This window comes from Lissotriton vulgaris, chromosome 7 (assembly GCF_964263255.1).
Source record: "Lissotriton vulgaris chromosome 7, aLisVul1.2, whole genome shotgun sequence".
In the NCBI taxonomy this organism is placed as follows: Eukaryota; Metazoa; Chordata; class Amphibia; order Caudata; family Salamandridae; genus Lissotriton; species Lissotriton vulgaris.
This window is the reverse complement of record NC_141695.1, coordinates 362,831,364-362,849,090: the sequence shown is the minus strand read 5'-3', so window position 1 is coordinate 362,849,090 and position 17,727 is coordinate 362,831,364. Positions and strand designations below refer to the sequence as shown.

The following is a 17,727-nucleotide window of genomic DNA, read 5'->3' as shown; positions in this document are numbered from 1 at the left end:
GTTTTGATCTGCACGAAATGCAGGTTGGGCACCCGCTCCACAAATAATGGTACCAGCATGAGGGGTGGGCTCCTGCTAGACAAATAAAGGCACCATCCTGCGGGTGGGTTCCCGCTTCTCGCAACATAAAGGTGGGGTGGGCTCCCACCAATAAACGCACACCATTGTGGGGTAGGCTCCCTTTCCTCTAAGCAGTGGCAATGCAGGCTGGGCTCCAACTCCTTCCAGCAACTCAGGGTAATCTCTACGCTCGGAATTCCCTCTGCAGGCACTTCGCAGCACAGTGCTGCACGGCCCCACATTCCTCCTTTCCTGGAATCTGGATACAGTGCTTCACAAGGCGCTAGGGGCCACAGCTCCAAATAACAAAGTTTCAGGGGCACAAGACCAGACCCAGGCAGGCCAGCTCACAGGGCCCTCCAGAAGGGAGGCAGTCCCTCATGAAGGTACCTCCTGAAGCCTAGCAGCAGCTAGTCCTCAGAAGCACAAGGAGGCACACTTTTCATGAGGTCACAGCCCCAATATTTATACACCACTTTTGCTTTGTCTGTCCTGGCACAGGGCTTGAGCAAATCCAGCCTCAACTAGTTCTGGGGGGTGTGGAGCACTTTGTTTACAGGGCTCCCACCCTCCTTTGTCAGGTTGGGGCTGTCATCAGCAACACCACAGGTGGGCGGAGCCAGCATTCACCTAGGCAGGCACAGACCTATTCAGGGTCAGGGGACTACTCCTCCCACTACTCCAATTGCAGATCTCCCATTCAGCCTAGCACTGACTCACCCTTCCCTCCCTGGAGCCACACACACCTCACCAATCTCTGTCACTCCAAAGGCAGACATGCAATCCACATCAGACAGGCAGACACATAGCACCAAGAAATGCCTAATTCTTGAAGTGGCATTTCTAAAATAGTGATAATAAATCTGCGCACACCATAGTGAAGTATTTATTATTACTATTCCCACCATAACAAACTTGACCCCGCTCCTCCTCTCATATCAGGAATAACCACTGAAACACTTATCAGGGAATCCCCAATGCATTCCTATGGGAGGGCAGCCTCACAGCAGTGAGAAACCAAAATGGCTATGTGTTACTACCAGGACATGTCACACACTTAAGGTACATGTCCTACCTTCTACCTACAATTCACCCTGCCCATAGGGCTAGCTAGGGCCTACCTTAGGGGAGACTGACATGCAGTAAAAGGGGGGTCACAGACATGGCACACACTTTAGGTGCCACGTAATAGCGGCAGTAACACTGCACGCACAGGCCCTGCAATGGCAGAGGACTGAGACGGGTTGAAAGGCTACTTCGGTGGGTGGCGCAACCAGCGCGGCAAGCCCACCAGCAGCATTTAATTTACCAGCTCTGGGTATCTGAGATACCACTTTACAAGGGACTGACAGGTAAATTAAATAAGCCAAACAGGTGTAGACCAATCTTTTAAAAAAATAACATTTTAATTTCTTTTTATTAACATTCATCGACATAAACCATACAATACAGTGGAATCAGGATTATCATATGCAGTGACAACAATAGGAAATCACTAAGTATAACTTTATACTGTAGGGACAATCTACGAGTGAGGGCATCATCCTGCTCAATACTACGCGGTGGAAGGCACATGTCCCCTCCATATGCGTTCCATGGGCTCCAGATTCGAGACCATTTTTTTGGGCAACCCCGGGCTACATAGACCGTCTTCTCCCCGTGCATGCAACAATCAAGATCTTTTTTCCAGGCCTCTACGGTGGGTGGCTGCACCGCTCCCCATAATTGTTCAATGTTCCTCCTTGCAACATTAACCCCAGTGTAACCCCCTGTGTGTGATGTTTATTCAGATCTATAGGCTTCCATATGTTCAGAAGGCACCTACGTGCCTCCGGGTGAAGGACTACAGTGAGCACGTTACTTATTATATTGTGTATTTTTCTCCAGTAGGATTGCATATGCTCGCATTCCCATATAATGTGCATGAAGGTGCTTAAGTTGCCGCACCTTACCCTACACTCTCCTCCTTCAGCCCTTTCCATCTGTACCAGTCTGGGGCTTGTAACATATACTCTATGGAGACTTTTGAGCGGTACCAGCCTAAGTACTGCCGGGATTGCTACCACTCTCGGAGAAGACTCTGCCTCGTGCCATTCTTCATCATCCAATTCGATACCATCTCATACCCATTTCTCCCATAGGGTTTGGAGGGGGTCTGTCATATTGTTTATTAACTTCTTATATATTAATGCTATAGTTTACTCCGGGCAGGTGACCATCCAGCAATCTATCTTCCAGCGGGGAGGACTCAGGGGGGAAGAGCCCTATGGGAGAAGCAAATGCAGTGCAATGGCGGGCTTGTTTGTATCGAAAAAGTTCTGTGTCGACTAGCTCTTGTTTTTGCTATAGAGTGGTAAAGGACTTCACTTCTCCCTCCTACCACATGTCTTTATCTTGTAAGATTCCAATCAGGTCCCACCTATCGAATCTGTCCGATTTCCATAGGCAACCCAGCCTCTCGGAGTCCCACAAGGGAGTTTTTAAAGTCAGTTTATATCCCCACCCGAGGGATTTAGATACAACATGCTAGACTTCTACCGAGTGTTTGGTAGTGCCTGTCAGATGGAATCGGCCAGGTTTGGAGTAGAGTGCTCAATTGAAATTCCCGCCTGGGAGGAACCAACTATCCATATTATATCCAGGGTCATCTGGGCTACCATAGGTGCCATGATTGACGGCTGCAAGGTGTGCAGTCCAATAATATTTCTGGATGTCTCGGAGGCTAATGCCTTCCTCGTATCAGTTTAATGTGAGCTTGTTTAGGGCAATGCGTGGTTTCCCATCTCTTAGCAAGTCCCGCTGGAGGCCCTCAATTTCTTTAAAATATGTCAGGTCCACAGGAGCTAAACACATTTTGCAAGGCATACAAGAAACAGGGTAAGGACATCATTTTGAAAAGAGCTTCTTTGCCCAAGAGTGACAGGGGATGAGACTTCCAACTAGCTATGTCCTATTTCAACCTCAATAACGGAGGGAGAAGATTGTGATTGTATCGGAGTGTTTGGTCTAAGGAGATGAATATTCCCAAATATTTGGAGCCCACAGCGCTAATCTGTATTGTGCAGCCTCGTGGTGGGTCTCCCTGAAGGACGTAGAGATGGGACTGATTCCAATTGATGGAAAACCCAGAATATCTGCAGAAAACTGCAAGAATGTCCAGGACTGACCCCAGGGACCTCTTGGGGGAGGCCAGATACAATAGTATGTTGTCCGCATAAAGCGAAATGCTGTCTTCCCAATCAGGAGACCAATGCAGTCCTCCTATTACTGGGTCCCTCCGGATCCAAACCACCAGTGGTTCCAAGGCCAAGGCAAACAGGAGAGGTGAAAGCGGACATCACTGATGGGTTCCTCGACTCAAGGTAAACGTGTCTGATCTTTTGTTATTGACTACAACTTGCGTCATGGGCCTATTATACAAGAGGCGTGCCCATTGAATGAAGCGTGGGCCAAACCCCATTTTTGTGAGTACGGCCAGGAGATGGGACCATTCGACAGTATCAAATGCCATGGTCGCATCCAAGGATACAATTATGGCTGATTCGCGGATCGTGGCTGCTCTACCCAGAACTCCATGGACTCTACGCAGGTTCAGTGCTGTGTTTAGGTGCGGCATAAAGCCTGATTTATCCGGGTGCACCAGGCTTGTTATATTTTTAACTAGGCGATTCGCCAGGACCTAGGCAAGAATTTTGGGTTCCAAGTTGAGGAGCGAGTGCGGTCTGTATGATGCGAAGTCAGTTTTGGTTTTACCCTCCTTATGAATGGTGACTATGGTGGCCACTCTTTGATCTATTGGCAGTATCCCCTTTTCCTTGCTTTCATCAAACATTCCTTTTAAATAGGGTGTTAACTTGTCGGGCCTGAGTTTATGCAGCTCAATAGGAATGCCGTTTGGGCCAAGGGCTTTTTCTGAGTTCAACGATCTGATTGCCTCTGCTATTTCGTCCGTCGTTAATGTACTGTCTAGAAAATCATGGTCCTCTGCAGAGAGGGTGGGGAGCGTTATGCCTTGCAAGAGCTCGGAAGAGTCATTTTATTTCATTTCATGAAGCGTTATTCGGTTCAAATAGATGACCATAAAAGCACAGACAGAATACAAAATGTTAAAAAAGGAATCAAAACTATTATTACATATTTCATAAAATCATATCATATCAGATGTGGTTATTTACATTAAAATAGACATATCTAACCAATTGATCAAAATTTCAGTTAAAAAAATCATACTTTTCCTAGCGTTGATGCACTGATTTAAGAACGTCGCAGTATAAAAATAAATGTCTGCCGATTCCAAGTTAAAAATTAAAATCATAGCATGTGTAACTGTACGTACTCCGTATTTAACAAACATGAGTCTTCTTCAATGAATGGTGCCCCCGTAGTGTACACCTCACTAAAGTGTCTAGCAAATCGTTTTGCGATATCCTGTGGGTCTGTTATGGAAGTGCTACCTGTATCCCTGAGTTCTGGAACCAGCCAGCTCATCCACTCTCTGTTATCAAGCCAGGCCATGAGTTTCCCTGCCTTATCCCCCAGGTCATATGTTCTTCTGAGTTTTTCCCTCCCTAGGACTTTAGCCCTGTCGGTCACTAGGGCTCCATATCCGTCTTGCTTAAGTTGCAGCACATGAAGCCTCTCTGGCGTGGCCTCAGTTCCCATTTCCCCTTCTAGTCGATAGATCTATTCCTCAATTTCTTAGATCTCTTTCCGTTTGCCTTTCTTCTGTCCAGATATTAGACATTGGGCCTGGCCCCTGATCACTGATTTCAAGGCTTTCCATAGAGTGTGGGAGGAGTCCACTGTCCCCTTGTTTTCTCGAAAGTAGTTGTCCATGGCTTTGACGAGACCCTACGGATTATGGGGTCCCAGAGTTACCAAGGGCTTATCGGGGCAAGTATCCCCACTCTTACTTGGTTGAGGACCATGTGTACCCACACCGGGGAGTGATCAGAAATGCCCCTGGCTAAGTGCTGAATTTCACAAATGTGCGCTATTTGTGGGCCAGGGACTAGGATACAGTTTATCCAGAAAAGGCTATGATGACCCCCGGAGTGGAAAGTTTGTTGTATTTTGTCAGGGTTATGTGTTCTCTACCCGTCAGCCAATCCCAGGGCCTCAATAAAGTCTGGCAGCAAATGAGAAGAGGGCCCTATTTCACATGGGGGCTGGCGGTCCAGCGTACCTGAAACCAGAGTTGAAGTCGCCATCAAGTACTAGTAGACGTTACGGCACTGAAAGCAAGATGGCGCCCAGGTCTTTAAATGTGGTAGTCTATAGGCCAGGTGGTATGTAGACTGACATGAGTGTTATGGTGCCCCCTTCCCATGAGCCCGTAACTCCTATGTACCTGCCCCTATCATGTGTCCATGTGGAACTTATGATGAGGGGGAACCAATCAATCAATCAATCAAGGCATTTGTATAGCGCACTACTCACCCAGAGGGTCTCAAGGCGCTAGGGGGTGGGGGGGTCTGCTACTGTTCGAACAGCCAGGTCTTGAGTTGTTTCCTGAAGGCGAGGTGGTCCTGGGTCTGGCGGAGGTGGGTCGGGAGGGATTTCCATGTCTTGGCGGCGAGGTAGGAGAAGGACCGTCCCCCTGTGGTGGCTCTTCGGATGCGGGGGATGGTGGCGAGGGCGTGGCCGGTCGATCGAAGCTGGCGTTTGGGAGCGTAGAAGTTGAGGCGGCTGTTGAGGTATCCTGGGCCTTGGTTGTGTAGGGCTTTGTGTGCGTGGGTGAGGAGACGGAAGGTGATTCTCTTGTTGACCGGGAGAAAGTGCAGGTCTCCCAGGTGTCCGGAGATGTGGCTGCGATGTGGGATGTGCAGGATGAGTCATATTGAGGCGTTCTGGATCCGCTGGAGTCTCTTCTGGAGTTTGGCGGTGGTTCCGGCGTAGAGGGAGTTGCCGTAGTCCAGCCGGTTGGTGACGAGGGCCTGGGTAACCGTCTTCCTGGTCTCGGTGGGGATCCACCGGAAGATCTTACCTAGCATGCGCAGGATGTTGAAGCACAACGAGGAGACGGCGTTGACTTGTCTGGTCATGGAGAGGGAGGAGTCCAGGATGAAGCCCAGGTTCCATGCGTGGTCTGTTGGTTGGGGTGCGCTGCCTAGGGCGGGGGGCCACCAGGAGTCATCCCAGGCGGAGGGTGAGGATCCCAGGATGAGGACTTCCGTCTTGTCCGAGTTCAGTTTCAGGCGACTGTTCTTCATCCATTCGGCTACCTCTTTCATCCCTTCGTGAAGGTTGGCTCTGGCGGTGGCGGGGTCTTTGATGAGGGAGAGAATCAGCTGGGTGTCGTCGGCGTAGGAGATGATGTTGAGGTTGTGCTGGCGTGTGATGTCTGCGAGGGGGCTCATGTAGACGTTGAAGAGGGTTGGACTGAGCGAGGACCCTTGAGGACCGCCGCAGATGACTTCGGTGGCTTCAGATCTGAACGGGGGGAGGCGGACTCTCTGTGTCCTTCCGGCAAGGAAGGAGATGATCCATTCCAGTGCCTTCTCCTGGATTCCGACGTTGCTGAGTCGCTGCACTAGTGTACGGTGGCAGACAGTGTCGAAGGCTGCGGAGAGGTCTAGGAGGATGAGGGCCGCTGTTTCTCCGTTGTCAAGCAGTGCTCGGATGTCATTGGTGGCTGCGATCAGGGCGGTCTCGGTGCTGTGGTTGGCTCGGAAGCCAGACTGCGAGAGGTCGAAGGATCCGTTCATCTCGAGGAAGGCGGCCAGCTGCTTGTTGACGGTCTTCTCGATGACTTTTGCAGGGAACGGGAGCAGCGAGATGGGGCGGTAGTTCTTGAGGTCGGTTGGGACGGCTGATGGCTTCTTTAGTAGAGCGCTGAGTTTGGCGTGCTTCCAGCTCTCAGGGAAGGTCACGGTGTCGAAGGAGGTGTTGATGATGTCCCTCAGGTGGGGTGCGATGACAACGTCGGCCTTGTTGAAGACGTGGTGAGGGCAGGGGTCGGTCGGAGATCCAGAGTGGATGGAGTTCATCGTGTCGACGGTATCTTCGATGCTGATCGGGGTCCAGGCGCGGAGGGTGGTGGTGGGGGGCGGTGGTTCGGTCGTGGCGTGTGTCGGTTGAGTGCTGGAACTGTTGTGTATGTCCGGGATCTTGTTGTGGAAGTAGGAGGCGACGGAGTTGCAGAGGTCTTGCGAAGGGGTGATGTCGTTGTTTCCGGCGTTGGGGTTGGAGAGCTCTTTGACGATGTTGAAGAGTTCCTTGCTGTTGTGTGTGTTGTTGTCCAGTCGTTCCTTGAATGCAGTTTTCTTGGTTGTGTGGATGAGTTGGTGGTGTTTTCGGGTGGCAAGCTTGAGGGCAGTCATGTTGTCAGGTGTTGGGTCTCTGCGCCAGGTTCTCTCGAGGGCTCTGCAGTTCTTCTTGGAGCTCTTGAGTTCGTCGGTGAACCATGGGGCTTTCTTGCTGCCGGGTCTGCTAGGCGGGGTCCTCAGGGGGGCGAGGTCGTCTGCGCAGTCGCTGATCCATTTTGTGAGGTTGGTGGCCGCTTGGCTGGGGTTCGTTGCGCTGGTGGGTGGGTTCTTGCTCAGGGAAGTCGCGAGCTGGACGGCTGTGATCTTGTTCCAGCTTCTGCGTGCAACCTGTTGCTGTTGGTGGGGGATCGTGGTCCTTTTGAAGCTGAAGTGGACGCAGCTGTGGTCCGTCCAGTGGAGTCCGGTGGCGTGGCTGAAGGTGATGTCCTTGCTGGATGAGAAGACTGGGTCGAGTGTGTGTCCGGCATAGTGGGTGGGGGTGGTCACCAGCTGCTTGAGTCCGAGGTTTGCGAGGTTGTCCAGCAGGGTGGTGGTGTTGCGGTCGTTGTTGTTCTCCAGGTGGAAGTTGAGGTCCCCGAGGAGGATGTAGTCAGCGAAGGCGAGGGCGTGCGGGCTGATGAAGTCGGCAATGTCTTCGCTGAATTGTGTGCGTGGTCCCGGGGGTCTGTAGATGAGGGTGCCTCTGAGGGTGGTCTTGGGGTTGATGTGGACCTGGAAGTGCAGGTGCTCGGCGGGTGCAAGGGTGTCGTAGGTGTTGGTCGTGATGCGGATGGTGTTCCTGTGGATGATGGCGATGCCTCCTCGGGTCTGGTTGATGCGGTCCCTTCGGATGATCTTATAGCCGTCTGGGATGGCGATGGCGATGTCGGGCGCTGAAGAGGCGTTCATCCAGGTTTCCGTGAGGAAGGCGACGTCTGGTGAAGTAGAGTCGAGCAGGTTCCAGAGCTCGATGGCGTGTCTGTGGACGGAGCGGGTGTTGAGCAGGATGCACTTTAGGTGGCTGCTGCTGTTGCTCGTCTTGGTCTTGGTCGGTGCAGGAGTAGTGCAGGTCCGGATGCAGGTGAACTTGCAGGAGTGGCAGCAGAAGGGTCCGTGGGTGCGTCTCGGGGTGGCTCGGTAGCAACCCGGGGTTCGGCCGGCGTTGAGTGCGTAGAGTTCGGTGGCGTTATAGGTACGTCGGGTGGGCTGGTGTCTGCGGGAGCCAGGGGTCCTGGCACTGGGCGCGGTCCAGGCGCGGACGGGCGCAGACGGTCTTACCTTTGGCGCACCTTCGGCGCGCTTCGGGCGCGCCCGCTGCGCGTCAACGCTGCGCGTCTGCACGGTCGCCATACCTGGCGAAGTGTGAGGGAGGGAGGAGCTGGGAGGCGGGGAGCGGGGAGGGTACACAAAGGAAAGGGGTGTGGCCGCTGGCACGGCGGCGAAAAGCGGGGAGCGGGGCGGGGGGCACAGGGGAAAAATGGGGAGGAAAAGTGAATTAAATCGCAGGCTCAGGGGGAGAAAACACGAACAACAGTGGACAATGCAGTGACAGAAAAATGCAAACACAGTTGAAAAATTAGCGCGGCAGCACACAGGCGGGGAGAGCGATCCCGCTGGGGCAGCGGGGGCGGGGAAGAGGCGGCAGGCTCAGTGAGGCTGAGAGAGGCAGCGAGCAGGGGGCACACGCAGCAGCTGGTGGCCGTGCGGTGCGGGGGTGTCCTGGGAGCAGGAGCAGGGAGCAGGAATGAGTTTTTCATCATAATACTAATGCCTTTTGAGCTAGTTGTGAACCCGGCATGCACTACCATTTTGTATCCCCATCAGTGCATTGTCCTACAGGAGTTTCCTACCAAGTGCGTTTCCTGAAGCATGACAATGCCGGGGCCTGCCTTTTAATATATTGAAGGACCACACTGCGTTTGATTTTATCCCCAAGCCCGTTAATATTCCAGCTCAGTATTCTAGCACTCTTGTCCCACTGTGTACTCATTGGGTCCAGAATAAGTCTTTGTATCCTCTGTCACGATGCCAATATGCGTTGTCGATGTTAAAAACCACAACAAAAAACAAACACAAACCCTTAACCCAACAACCCCACTCCCTGCTTCCCTGCACTCTGGGCGTCGAACTGCCCATTTTAAAACTTGCAGAGTGCCTGTCTCCCTCAAGGTGAACTAAAGGTAGCAATATGTGGGGCGCTGCCCTCCGTCCCTCTGTCCACTCCTCCCCTTTAGCAGCCATACGTTCCCCAAGTAGAGTCACGTTCCATAGTTCTAATTTTAAGTGACTGGGAGAGGAGTCCCATCGGACGTCGGCTGTGATGGGCCCCAGGTACCTGTCTCAACATGACTGTCGACCTTTTCTGATCCAAGGAGGCCCCCTCATCATTTCAGGCCCTTTCATCCCCTGGTCTGGGAGGCTGATTCCTCGTCACTGCTATGACCGTTGAGATTTCGCTCTGTCTGGCTCTCAAGCCAGTCTGAGACAGTCTGGTTGTGCAAAGAACCAAGCTCGTCCCTCTGCCTCTACACGAAGACGCGCTGGGAATAGCATTGCAAACTTAAACCCTCCCTCTCTGAGCTTCCTTTTCACCTCCATGAATGTTTGTCTCTGCCTCTGTACCATTTGGATGAAATCCGGGAAAAAGGTTATTACGGCATTGTCGTAACGAAGTGGGGGTCTTTACTTGGCGTTCTGAACGATTACATCCCTGTCTCGAAAATTCTGAACTCTCGCTAACATCGGGTGTGGGGGGGCCCCCGGCTTCGGACGTCCACCAGGGACCCTATGTGCCTGCTCAATGACGAATAATTTACTGAGGCCCCTGGGCTGCAGATAGTTCAGTATAAGTTCCTCCACAAAGCGATCCGAGGCTTGCCCTTGTGCTCTCTCTGGCACCACCAGTATGCGTATGTTGTTCCACCGAAGGTGCCCTTCATAATCGTCCAGTTTTTGTTCAGTAAATTTGCGGAAGGTTTGAGGGCTTGTATCTCTCCTTGTATTTGCGTGACGTCACCCACTAAGCTTGTTGCAGTGATTTCTACTTGTTTGACTTTCTCGTTGATTTTGGTGAGAGCTGCTCTGATTAGGTTCACTTCCATCGAGATTGATCCCATTTTATGCTCTAAGGTGGTCTTGATTCCAGATGTATCATCCATGACACAGTGAGTCTTTAGTGAGGGTGCAGCGATCAAGTTTATTTGTTTGGACTGTGTTGGAGCCTTTTGCCCCTGTTACTTTGGGTTTATCCATTTTGTGTCTTCGCAGGCCTAGGACTCTGTCACACAGCCTTTCTCACCGCCTGTCCCCCGTAGTGCACAGGTCGGTTTAATGTCAAAGCCCTATCATAAGCCGTCAATCTCCGATACGACTGTAGGGTGTAGGATCAGTGGGGGGGGAGGTAGTTCTCTCTGTCCCTCAAGCACTTGCCTTCTGAATTAGTGGTAGTCCTGAGTGGCAGTTACGGCCTGCCACTGCCGGTCGTGATGCGTGTCACCTGTGGCGCAGTTAGGCCTTGTGTGCTCACCACCCCAAAGGGTTCCACCACCAGGCCATTAAAAGGTGCCTTAGTCTCCCTCAGTTATTTGCAGGGCCTCTTAGCGATTACGGGCTCCGACACATGCTGTGTGGAGATTCCCCGTTCAAGTAAAGGCAATCACTGTCCTCTTGCCATCGCCATCTTGGTTTTGTGGAAAAGGTCGGCAACAAGAGGGGACGGGGGGAAATCACAGTCGCTCCCCAACCCCAAATCTGGCACCCGGTGCGCTTTACAACACCAGGGGCCTACCACAGCAACAGATGAGGTTCTCTGCCTGCAAGCAGTCACGGCCAGCAAGACGGGAGGGGGGGGTTTGCGCGGGTGTGGGGGGGGAGTGGGACAGTAATGAAAATAAAATGTAACTAAACTTACCTTAATACCTTCCTTCCACTTCTTCCTCCAGATCACGCGCCACCTCTCCTGCTGCTCCCAGCCAGGCGTTAACCTAGGAGCCTCCCTCCCGCTCCCCTCAGCCAATCACAACGCTGCAATAGCAGCATTGTGATTGGAGGCGGGCGGGCGGCACCCGGCTGAGCGCCTTTAGGCAAGGGAGCCATTTTCTCTATGTAGGCTGCATGCAGCCTACATAGAGAAAATGAGAGAGTGCCCAACTGCGCATGACTGGTTTGGTCTGCCCTGGGGACTGAACAAATAGTCCGCACCAAAGACAGTGGGCTAACCACGCTTCCTCTGCAATCAAGGAGGAACGCCCACCCGCCCGCCCCCAACCAGGCACTCCCGGCACTTCTGCTTTCTCGTCGTGTGAGAAGCTGAAATATGAAATGGTAGTTTTACAATTTCATGTTTCTGCTTCTCTCATTGTGAGAAAGCAGTGGGGCAATGCCCTCACACCCCAATGGAGGAGCCACCACTGCTTACATGTGCATTTCCCCAGGCAGTTTCACCACGGTTGCTTGACGTTGCCTCTCTTGTGGCAACCCTTGTTTCACCAAACCAGGATGTTTGAGTCACTCCACATCCACCTGAGGTATTTACCAACCACCAGGACCCTCCCATCTTCTCTTTGTTTTACTCTTGGGCTACTTAGTTACTTACCCTTCTCTCTCTCTCCTTCCCTCTAAAAAGCACTACTTTAAAATTATTGACCATTGTCCTGATGATGACCTGAAATCAATCAGGTTCAAACGCCGTTGACTACCCAGCTAAAAACATTGGTGCTGTTTTGGTTATTTTTACTTGTCTTGAATGCTAAATATCTACTTTGTATATTATAGCCTTATAGCTCGCTGTAGATGGCTATACCGGCTATTAAAGGCCCTCTCCAGCATTAAAGGCCCGAGCCGAAGGCAAGTGCCTTTAACAAGGGAGAGGGACCTTAATAGCCAGTATAGCCCAGCTATGAAGGGCTATAAGGCTATTAGAACATTCTGCCACTTGAGGGCAGAATGTTCTAACAAAATAAAACAAAGCCTTATGGGAGCGTGAGGGGATTGGAATCCCCTCAGGCTCCCTGATGCCATAGAGGGCTATACCGGCTATTAAAGGCCCTCTCCAGCGGAAATGTTGGAGCTCCAGGCTTATACCAGCTATTATAAGCCCGGAGCACTCCATAGTTTTCAATGGAGCTTCCAACATTCCAATTTTCTAATTGCCATTATAAGCCCGGAGGACTTCATTGTTTTCAATGGAGCTCCCAACATTCCTATGTTCTAAAAACCCTTATTTGCATTATTTTGACCACAGTACTATTGTCACTCTGTTCGGTGTTTACGCTGTTATCCTAACCCTTGTGTCACTGCACTGCTCACTATCACTAGCACGTACAGTGCTCACTTCATGTGTTAATGTACACTGTTTATCAATCTGTGCTGTAGTGCTGTTATAACTACGCACTAATAATAACTCCTTTTCTTTACCATCCCTGTTGTGGTCTCCCTTTTTTATATTCCATTCCTGCTGTGACCTACAACACGTTTTTTTGTCTTTGTCCTAATTAAATGACTTCCAGTTGAGAAATTTACGTATGTTACAAACTTTACCAGGTCTCACCTGAGTTAACGGGTTATACTCCAGTAAACTGTTTCTTTCCAACATTCCTTGCAGCGCTGTCCAGCACCAAAACCTTCTGAAATGAGGCCTCAAGTGTTTGCACCATTTTTAAGACCAGCTATTTTATGGTCTCAAAAAACTGCCTAAAACTGGAGTTAGAGGCAGTTTTTTTGGTTTGCACCATGCAAGGAATTTCTTGTAAATATCGCAAAGTGGAGTTAGCAGCAGTTTTTGCACTGGAACACCTACCATGCATCTCATTTTCGTTAAGTCCTGCTAACAGAAGTGGCGATCCTAAAAATTCATGTTTACCCCGGAAAACTGCTGCTAACTGCGGTTAGCAACAACTTGTAAATACAGCGATAAAAAAAAGCAGGTGAAGAAAGAGAGGGTTGAGGTAGGACATACAGACATTGAAAGAGAGAGCGTGGCAAGCGACAAAAGAGATATAGACAGATGAAGAAACAGAGTCAAAGATAGACAAGCCACATTTGAGGGAAAGTAGAAGGCTGTTCTATAGGAAGAGACAGGCAGGAAGAGGGGAAAAATTGAAAAATTAAGGTTATACAAGAAAATACAAAATCAGCAGAGAAAGGGGAAGGAGGCGGACAGAGCTGACGAGCTAGGCAAAGGAAGAAGGAATTACATGCAGAGAGAAAGTGGTGAGAACATGGGAAAAATTAAGAGAAGCCCAGAAAGAGTAGGAGAGACTGGAAGAGAGAAGGAAAGAATGAAAGAGGAAGAATCAAAGAAAAATAGGATGAACCAAGAAATGTAAGATACAAACACAGGCAAAGAAGAGGGAAAGGACGACAGAGCGAGGAAGAGTCAATTAGAAAGAAGGAAAGACATCAATATGGGAGGCGAGGATATAAACACGAGATAGGCAGGTACATGTCATAAAGAAAGAGAAACATAAAAAGAGATCATGAGACCAGAAACACAAAATAGAATGAGAAAACGAAAGCGAGTGTCAGACCCAACCTCATGCTCTTTTCACGGGAAACAACCGTTACAACGCAACTATTACATCGCACACCGTTACAACGCACACCTTTACAATGCAGGATCCGTTACAACGCATGGCTTTACAACGCATGACATTACATAGCAGATGCTATTACAACGCATGCCATTACAACGTAAGTATAGGTAAGTATTTTATTTTATTTAACCTTTTTTTAATTACTAAAATATTTAAAATAAATAAAATAATTTAATTAAAGTAATTTTATATATATAGTTTGGATTTTGGGGTACGGGGGTATTTTTAGGGTTCAGGGTTGGGTTTGGATTTTGGGGTACAGGGGTATTTTTGGGGTTCAGGGTTGGGTTTGGGTTTTGGGGTACAGGGGTATTTTTAGGTTGTAGGGCTGGGTTTGGGTTTTGGGGTACAGGGGTATTTTTAGGTTTTAAGGGTGGGTTTGGGTTTTGGGGTACAGGGGTATTTTTAGGTTTTAGGGCTGGGTTTGGGTTTTGGGGTACAGGGGTATTTTTAGGGGTGGGTTTGGGTTTTGGGGTACAGGGGTATTTTTAGGTTTTAGGGCTGGGTTTGGGTTTAGGGGTACAAGGGTATTTTTAGGTTTTAGGGCTGGGTTTGGCTTTAGGGGTACATGGGTATTTTTAGGTTTTAGGGCTGGGTTTGGGTTTAGGGGTACAGGGGTATTTTAGGTTTTAGGGCTGGCTTTGGGTTTTGGGGTACAGGGGTATTTTTAGGTTTTAGGACTGGGTTTGGGTTTTGGGGTACAGGGGTATTTTTAGGTTTTAGGGCTGGGTTTGGGTTTTGGGGTACAGGGGTATTTTTAGGTTTTAGGGCTGGGTTTGGGTTTTGGGGTGCAGGGGTATTTTTAGGTTTTAGGGCTGGGTTTGGGTTTTGGGGTACAGGGGTATTTTTAGGTTTTGGGGCTGGGTTTGGGTTTTGGGGTACAGGGGTATTTTTAGGTTTTAGGGCTGGGTTTGGGTTTTGGGGTACAGGGGTATTTTTAGGTTTTAGGGCTGTGTTTGGATTTAGGGGTACAGGGGTATTTTTAGGGTTCAGGGTTGGGTTTTGTGTTTTGGGGTACAGGGGTATTGTTAGGGTTCAGGGTTGGGTTTGGGTTTTGGGGTACAGGGGTATTTTTAGGGTTCAGGGCTGGGTTTGGGTTTTGGGGTAGAGGGGTATTTTTAGGGTTCAGGGTTGGGTTTGGGATTTGGGGTACAGGGGTATTTTTAGGGTTCAGGGCTGGGTTTGGGTTTGGGGTACAGGGGTATTTTTAGGGTTCTGTTTTTAAATTAATAATTTAAAATAATTAAAAAAAATTAATTTGATTAATTGTATTATTTAATAATTATAGTTCTTTAATAATAATAGTTCTTTAAAAAATAAACTATTTTTTTAAATATATATATAAGTACAAATTAATTATTTAAAAATAGTTTAATTTATTTAATTAATTACATTTTATTAAATTACGTTTTTAAATAAAATAATATACTTACCTATACTTACGTTGTAATGGCATGCGTTGTAATAGCATCTGCTATGTAATGTCTTGCGTTGTAAAGGTATTCGTTGTAAATGTATCTGCGTTGTAAAAATTGCGTTGTAACGGTGTGCGTTGTAAAAGTTCGCGTTGTAACGTCATACATCCTCTTTTCACATGGTTCATGCAACCCGTAATCCCCCCCTAACCCACTACCCCCGCCCCATGTGTTGTCTGGAATACAGTCCAAAACAACCCTTTGTAGGATAGAGTAGCAGATAGCACTCGCTACACTTGCTTGCACATCCGGGAAAGTAAAGGGATTGGAGGAACAAATTCTTATAAAAAATAAAAGTGTTAGCGTCTCAAGAGATTAATTTTCTGTGGATAACGTGTGGTATCTTCAATGCCTAAAAGGTGAACAACGTCTCCTTCCTACAAATGGTGCAGGCGTGTTTCCTGCTGTTCACCTGGCCTTATATAGATCATCTGCCATCACTGCCCCTAGTTGGAGTGAAAATACTGCACAGCTGTTGACAGATTTGTAAATGAGGGAGGAGATAGGTAGAAAAGATGTGGGATATATTCTTTCCTCTTACAAACCCTCCCTCCACTCTTTCCATGTTCCAGCCTGGCACGCGCTGCCCTCTCTGACGCTCACGCGAATCTTGCGCTCTGGTTAGACCCGCCAAAGTGACGGAACAACCCTGTGTGTTCGGTGTGAGCCGCGAGGAGGCTACGGGCGTTAGACTGGAGCAGGCCAAGAGAAGTGATTGACAAAAACATCGAAAAAGAAAAGAAGAGAGATGAAGTAAAGTCACAGTATCACATTGTTACCTAGGACTCGTACTCGGAAGGGGTCACTGGCTGCAGACCACACGAGCGGTCCGTATAGGGGGCGATAGCGGCACTCATAGCGCCCTTCATCCGTCTCTCCGACTCCGCTGATGACGAACACGGCCTCGCTTCCAGGGGGGTCCACTTGACGGTAAATGTTACCTCCTTTGTATAGAAAAAATCTCATATTCGGATACTCCGATGTACAGTTTATGGCCAGAGTTCCTCCTCTGGCGACCAGGCTCCCGGGGCTCAACACAACCGATGGATTCGGATAGGCGTCTGTGGTGCAGTGGCGTCACTGGGGTTGGTGTCACCCGGTGCGGGTAACTCATGGTGTCACCCCCTCACGACTTACCGCATGGACCACCTCTGTCGGAAATGTACGGCGCTAGGTACTGTCTTACTCCCTCTAGCTCCCTCTCTCTGTCTAGCTCCCTCTAGCTCCCTCTCTAGCTCCCTCTGTCTCCCTCTCTCTCTGTCTTACTCCCTCTAGCTCCCTCTCTCTGTCTAGCTCCCTCTCTAGCTCCCTCTCTGTCTTACTCCCTCTAGCTCCCTCTCTCTCTCTGTCTTACTCCCTCTAGCTCCCTCTCCCTCTGTCTTACTCCCTCTAGCTCCCTCTCTCTGTCTTGCCCCCTCTAGCTCCCTCTCTCACTGCTTCTAACTCCCTCTCTCTGTCTTACTCCCTCTAGCTCCTGCTCTCTCTCTCTTACTCCCTCTAGCTCCTTCTCTCTCTTTTACTCCCTCTAGCTCCCTCTCTCTCTGTCTTGCTCCCTCTAGCTCCCTCTCTCTGTTTTACTCCCTCTAGCTCCCTCTCTCTCTGTCTTGCTCCCTCTAGCTCCCTCTCTCTGTCTTACTCCCTCTAACTTCCCCTCTCTCTGTCTTACTCCCTCTAGCCCCCTCTCTCTTACTCCCTCTAGCTCCTTCTCTCTCTCTTACTCCCTCTAGCCCCCTCTCTCTCTGTTTTGCTCCCTCTAGTTCTCTCTCTCTCTGTCTTACTCCCTCTAGCTCCCTTTCACTCTGTCTTGCTCCCTCTAGCTCCCTCTCTCTCTCTTACTCCCTCTCTCTGTCTAGCACCCTCTCTCTCTGTCTTGCTCCCTCTAGCTCCCTCTGTCTTTCTCTCTCTGTCTTACTCCCTCTAGCTCCCTCTCTCTCTGTCTTACTCCCTCTAGCTCCCTCTCTCTCTGTCTTGCTCCCTATAGCTCCCTCTCTCTCTCTATCTTAATCCCTCTAGCTCCCTCTCTCTGTCTATCTCCCTCCCTCCCTGTCTTACTCCCTCTAGCTCCCTCTCTGTCTTACTCCCTCTACCTCCCTCTCTCTCTGTCTTACTCCCTTAGCTCCCTCTCTCTCTGTCTTACTCCCTCTAGCTCCCTCTCTCTTACTCCCTCTCGCTCCCTCTGTCTTGCTCCCTCTAGCTCCCTCTCTGTTTTACTCCCTCTGTCTCCCTCTCTCTCTGTCTTACTCCCTCTAGCCCCCTCTCTCTCTGTCTTACTCCCTCTAGCTCACTCTCCCTCTGTCTTACTCCCTCTAGCTCCCTCTCTCTGTCTTGCTCCCTCTCTCTATTTTACACCCT

At 49.8% G+C, this 17,727-nt stretch overlaps 1 protein-coding gene across 7 annotated transcripts in view; it reads right to left on the bottom strand.

Annotated features, from left to right (window-relative positions):
* LOC147701648 (leukocyte immunoglobulin-like receptor subfamily A member 6) overlaps window positions 1-17,727 on the bottom strand; it is a 602,586-nt gene that overhangs the window by 234,792 nt on the left and 350,067 nt on the right. For 5 of the 7 annotated variants that reach the window (XM_086930274.1, XM_086930269.1, XM_086930270.1 and 2 more), the window contains one exon: window positions 16,155-16,436. The exons of the other annotated variants lie outside the window; for them this stretch is intronic. In XM_086930274.1, the coding sequence (XP_086786400.1) occupies window positions 16,155-16,436 (282 nt within the window). The remainder of the gene's footprint in view (window positions 1-16,154; window positions 16,437-17,727) is intronic. 7 annotated transcript variants of the gene reach the window in all.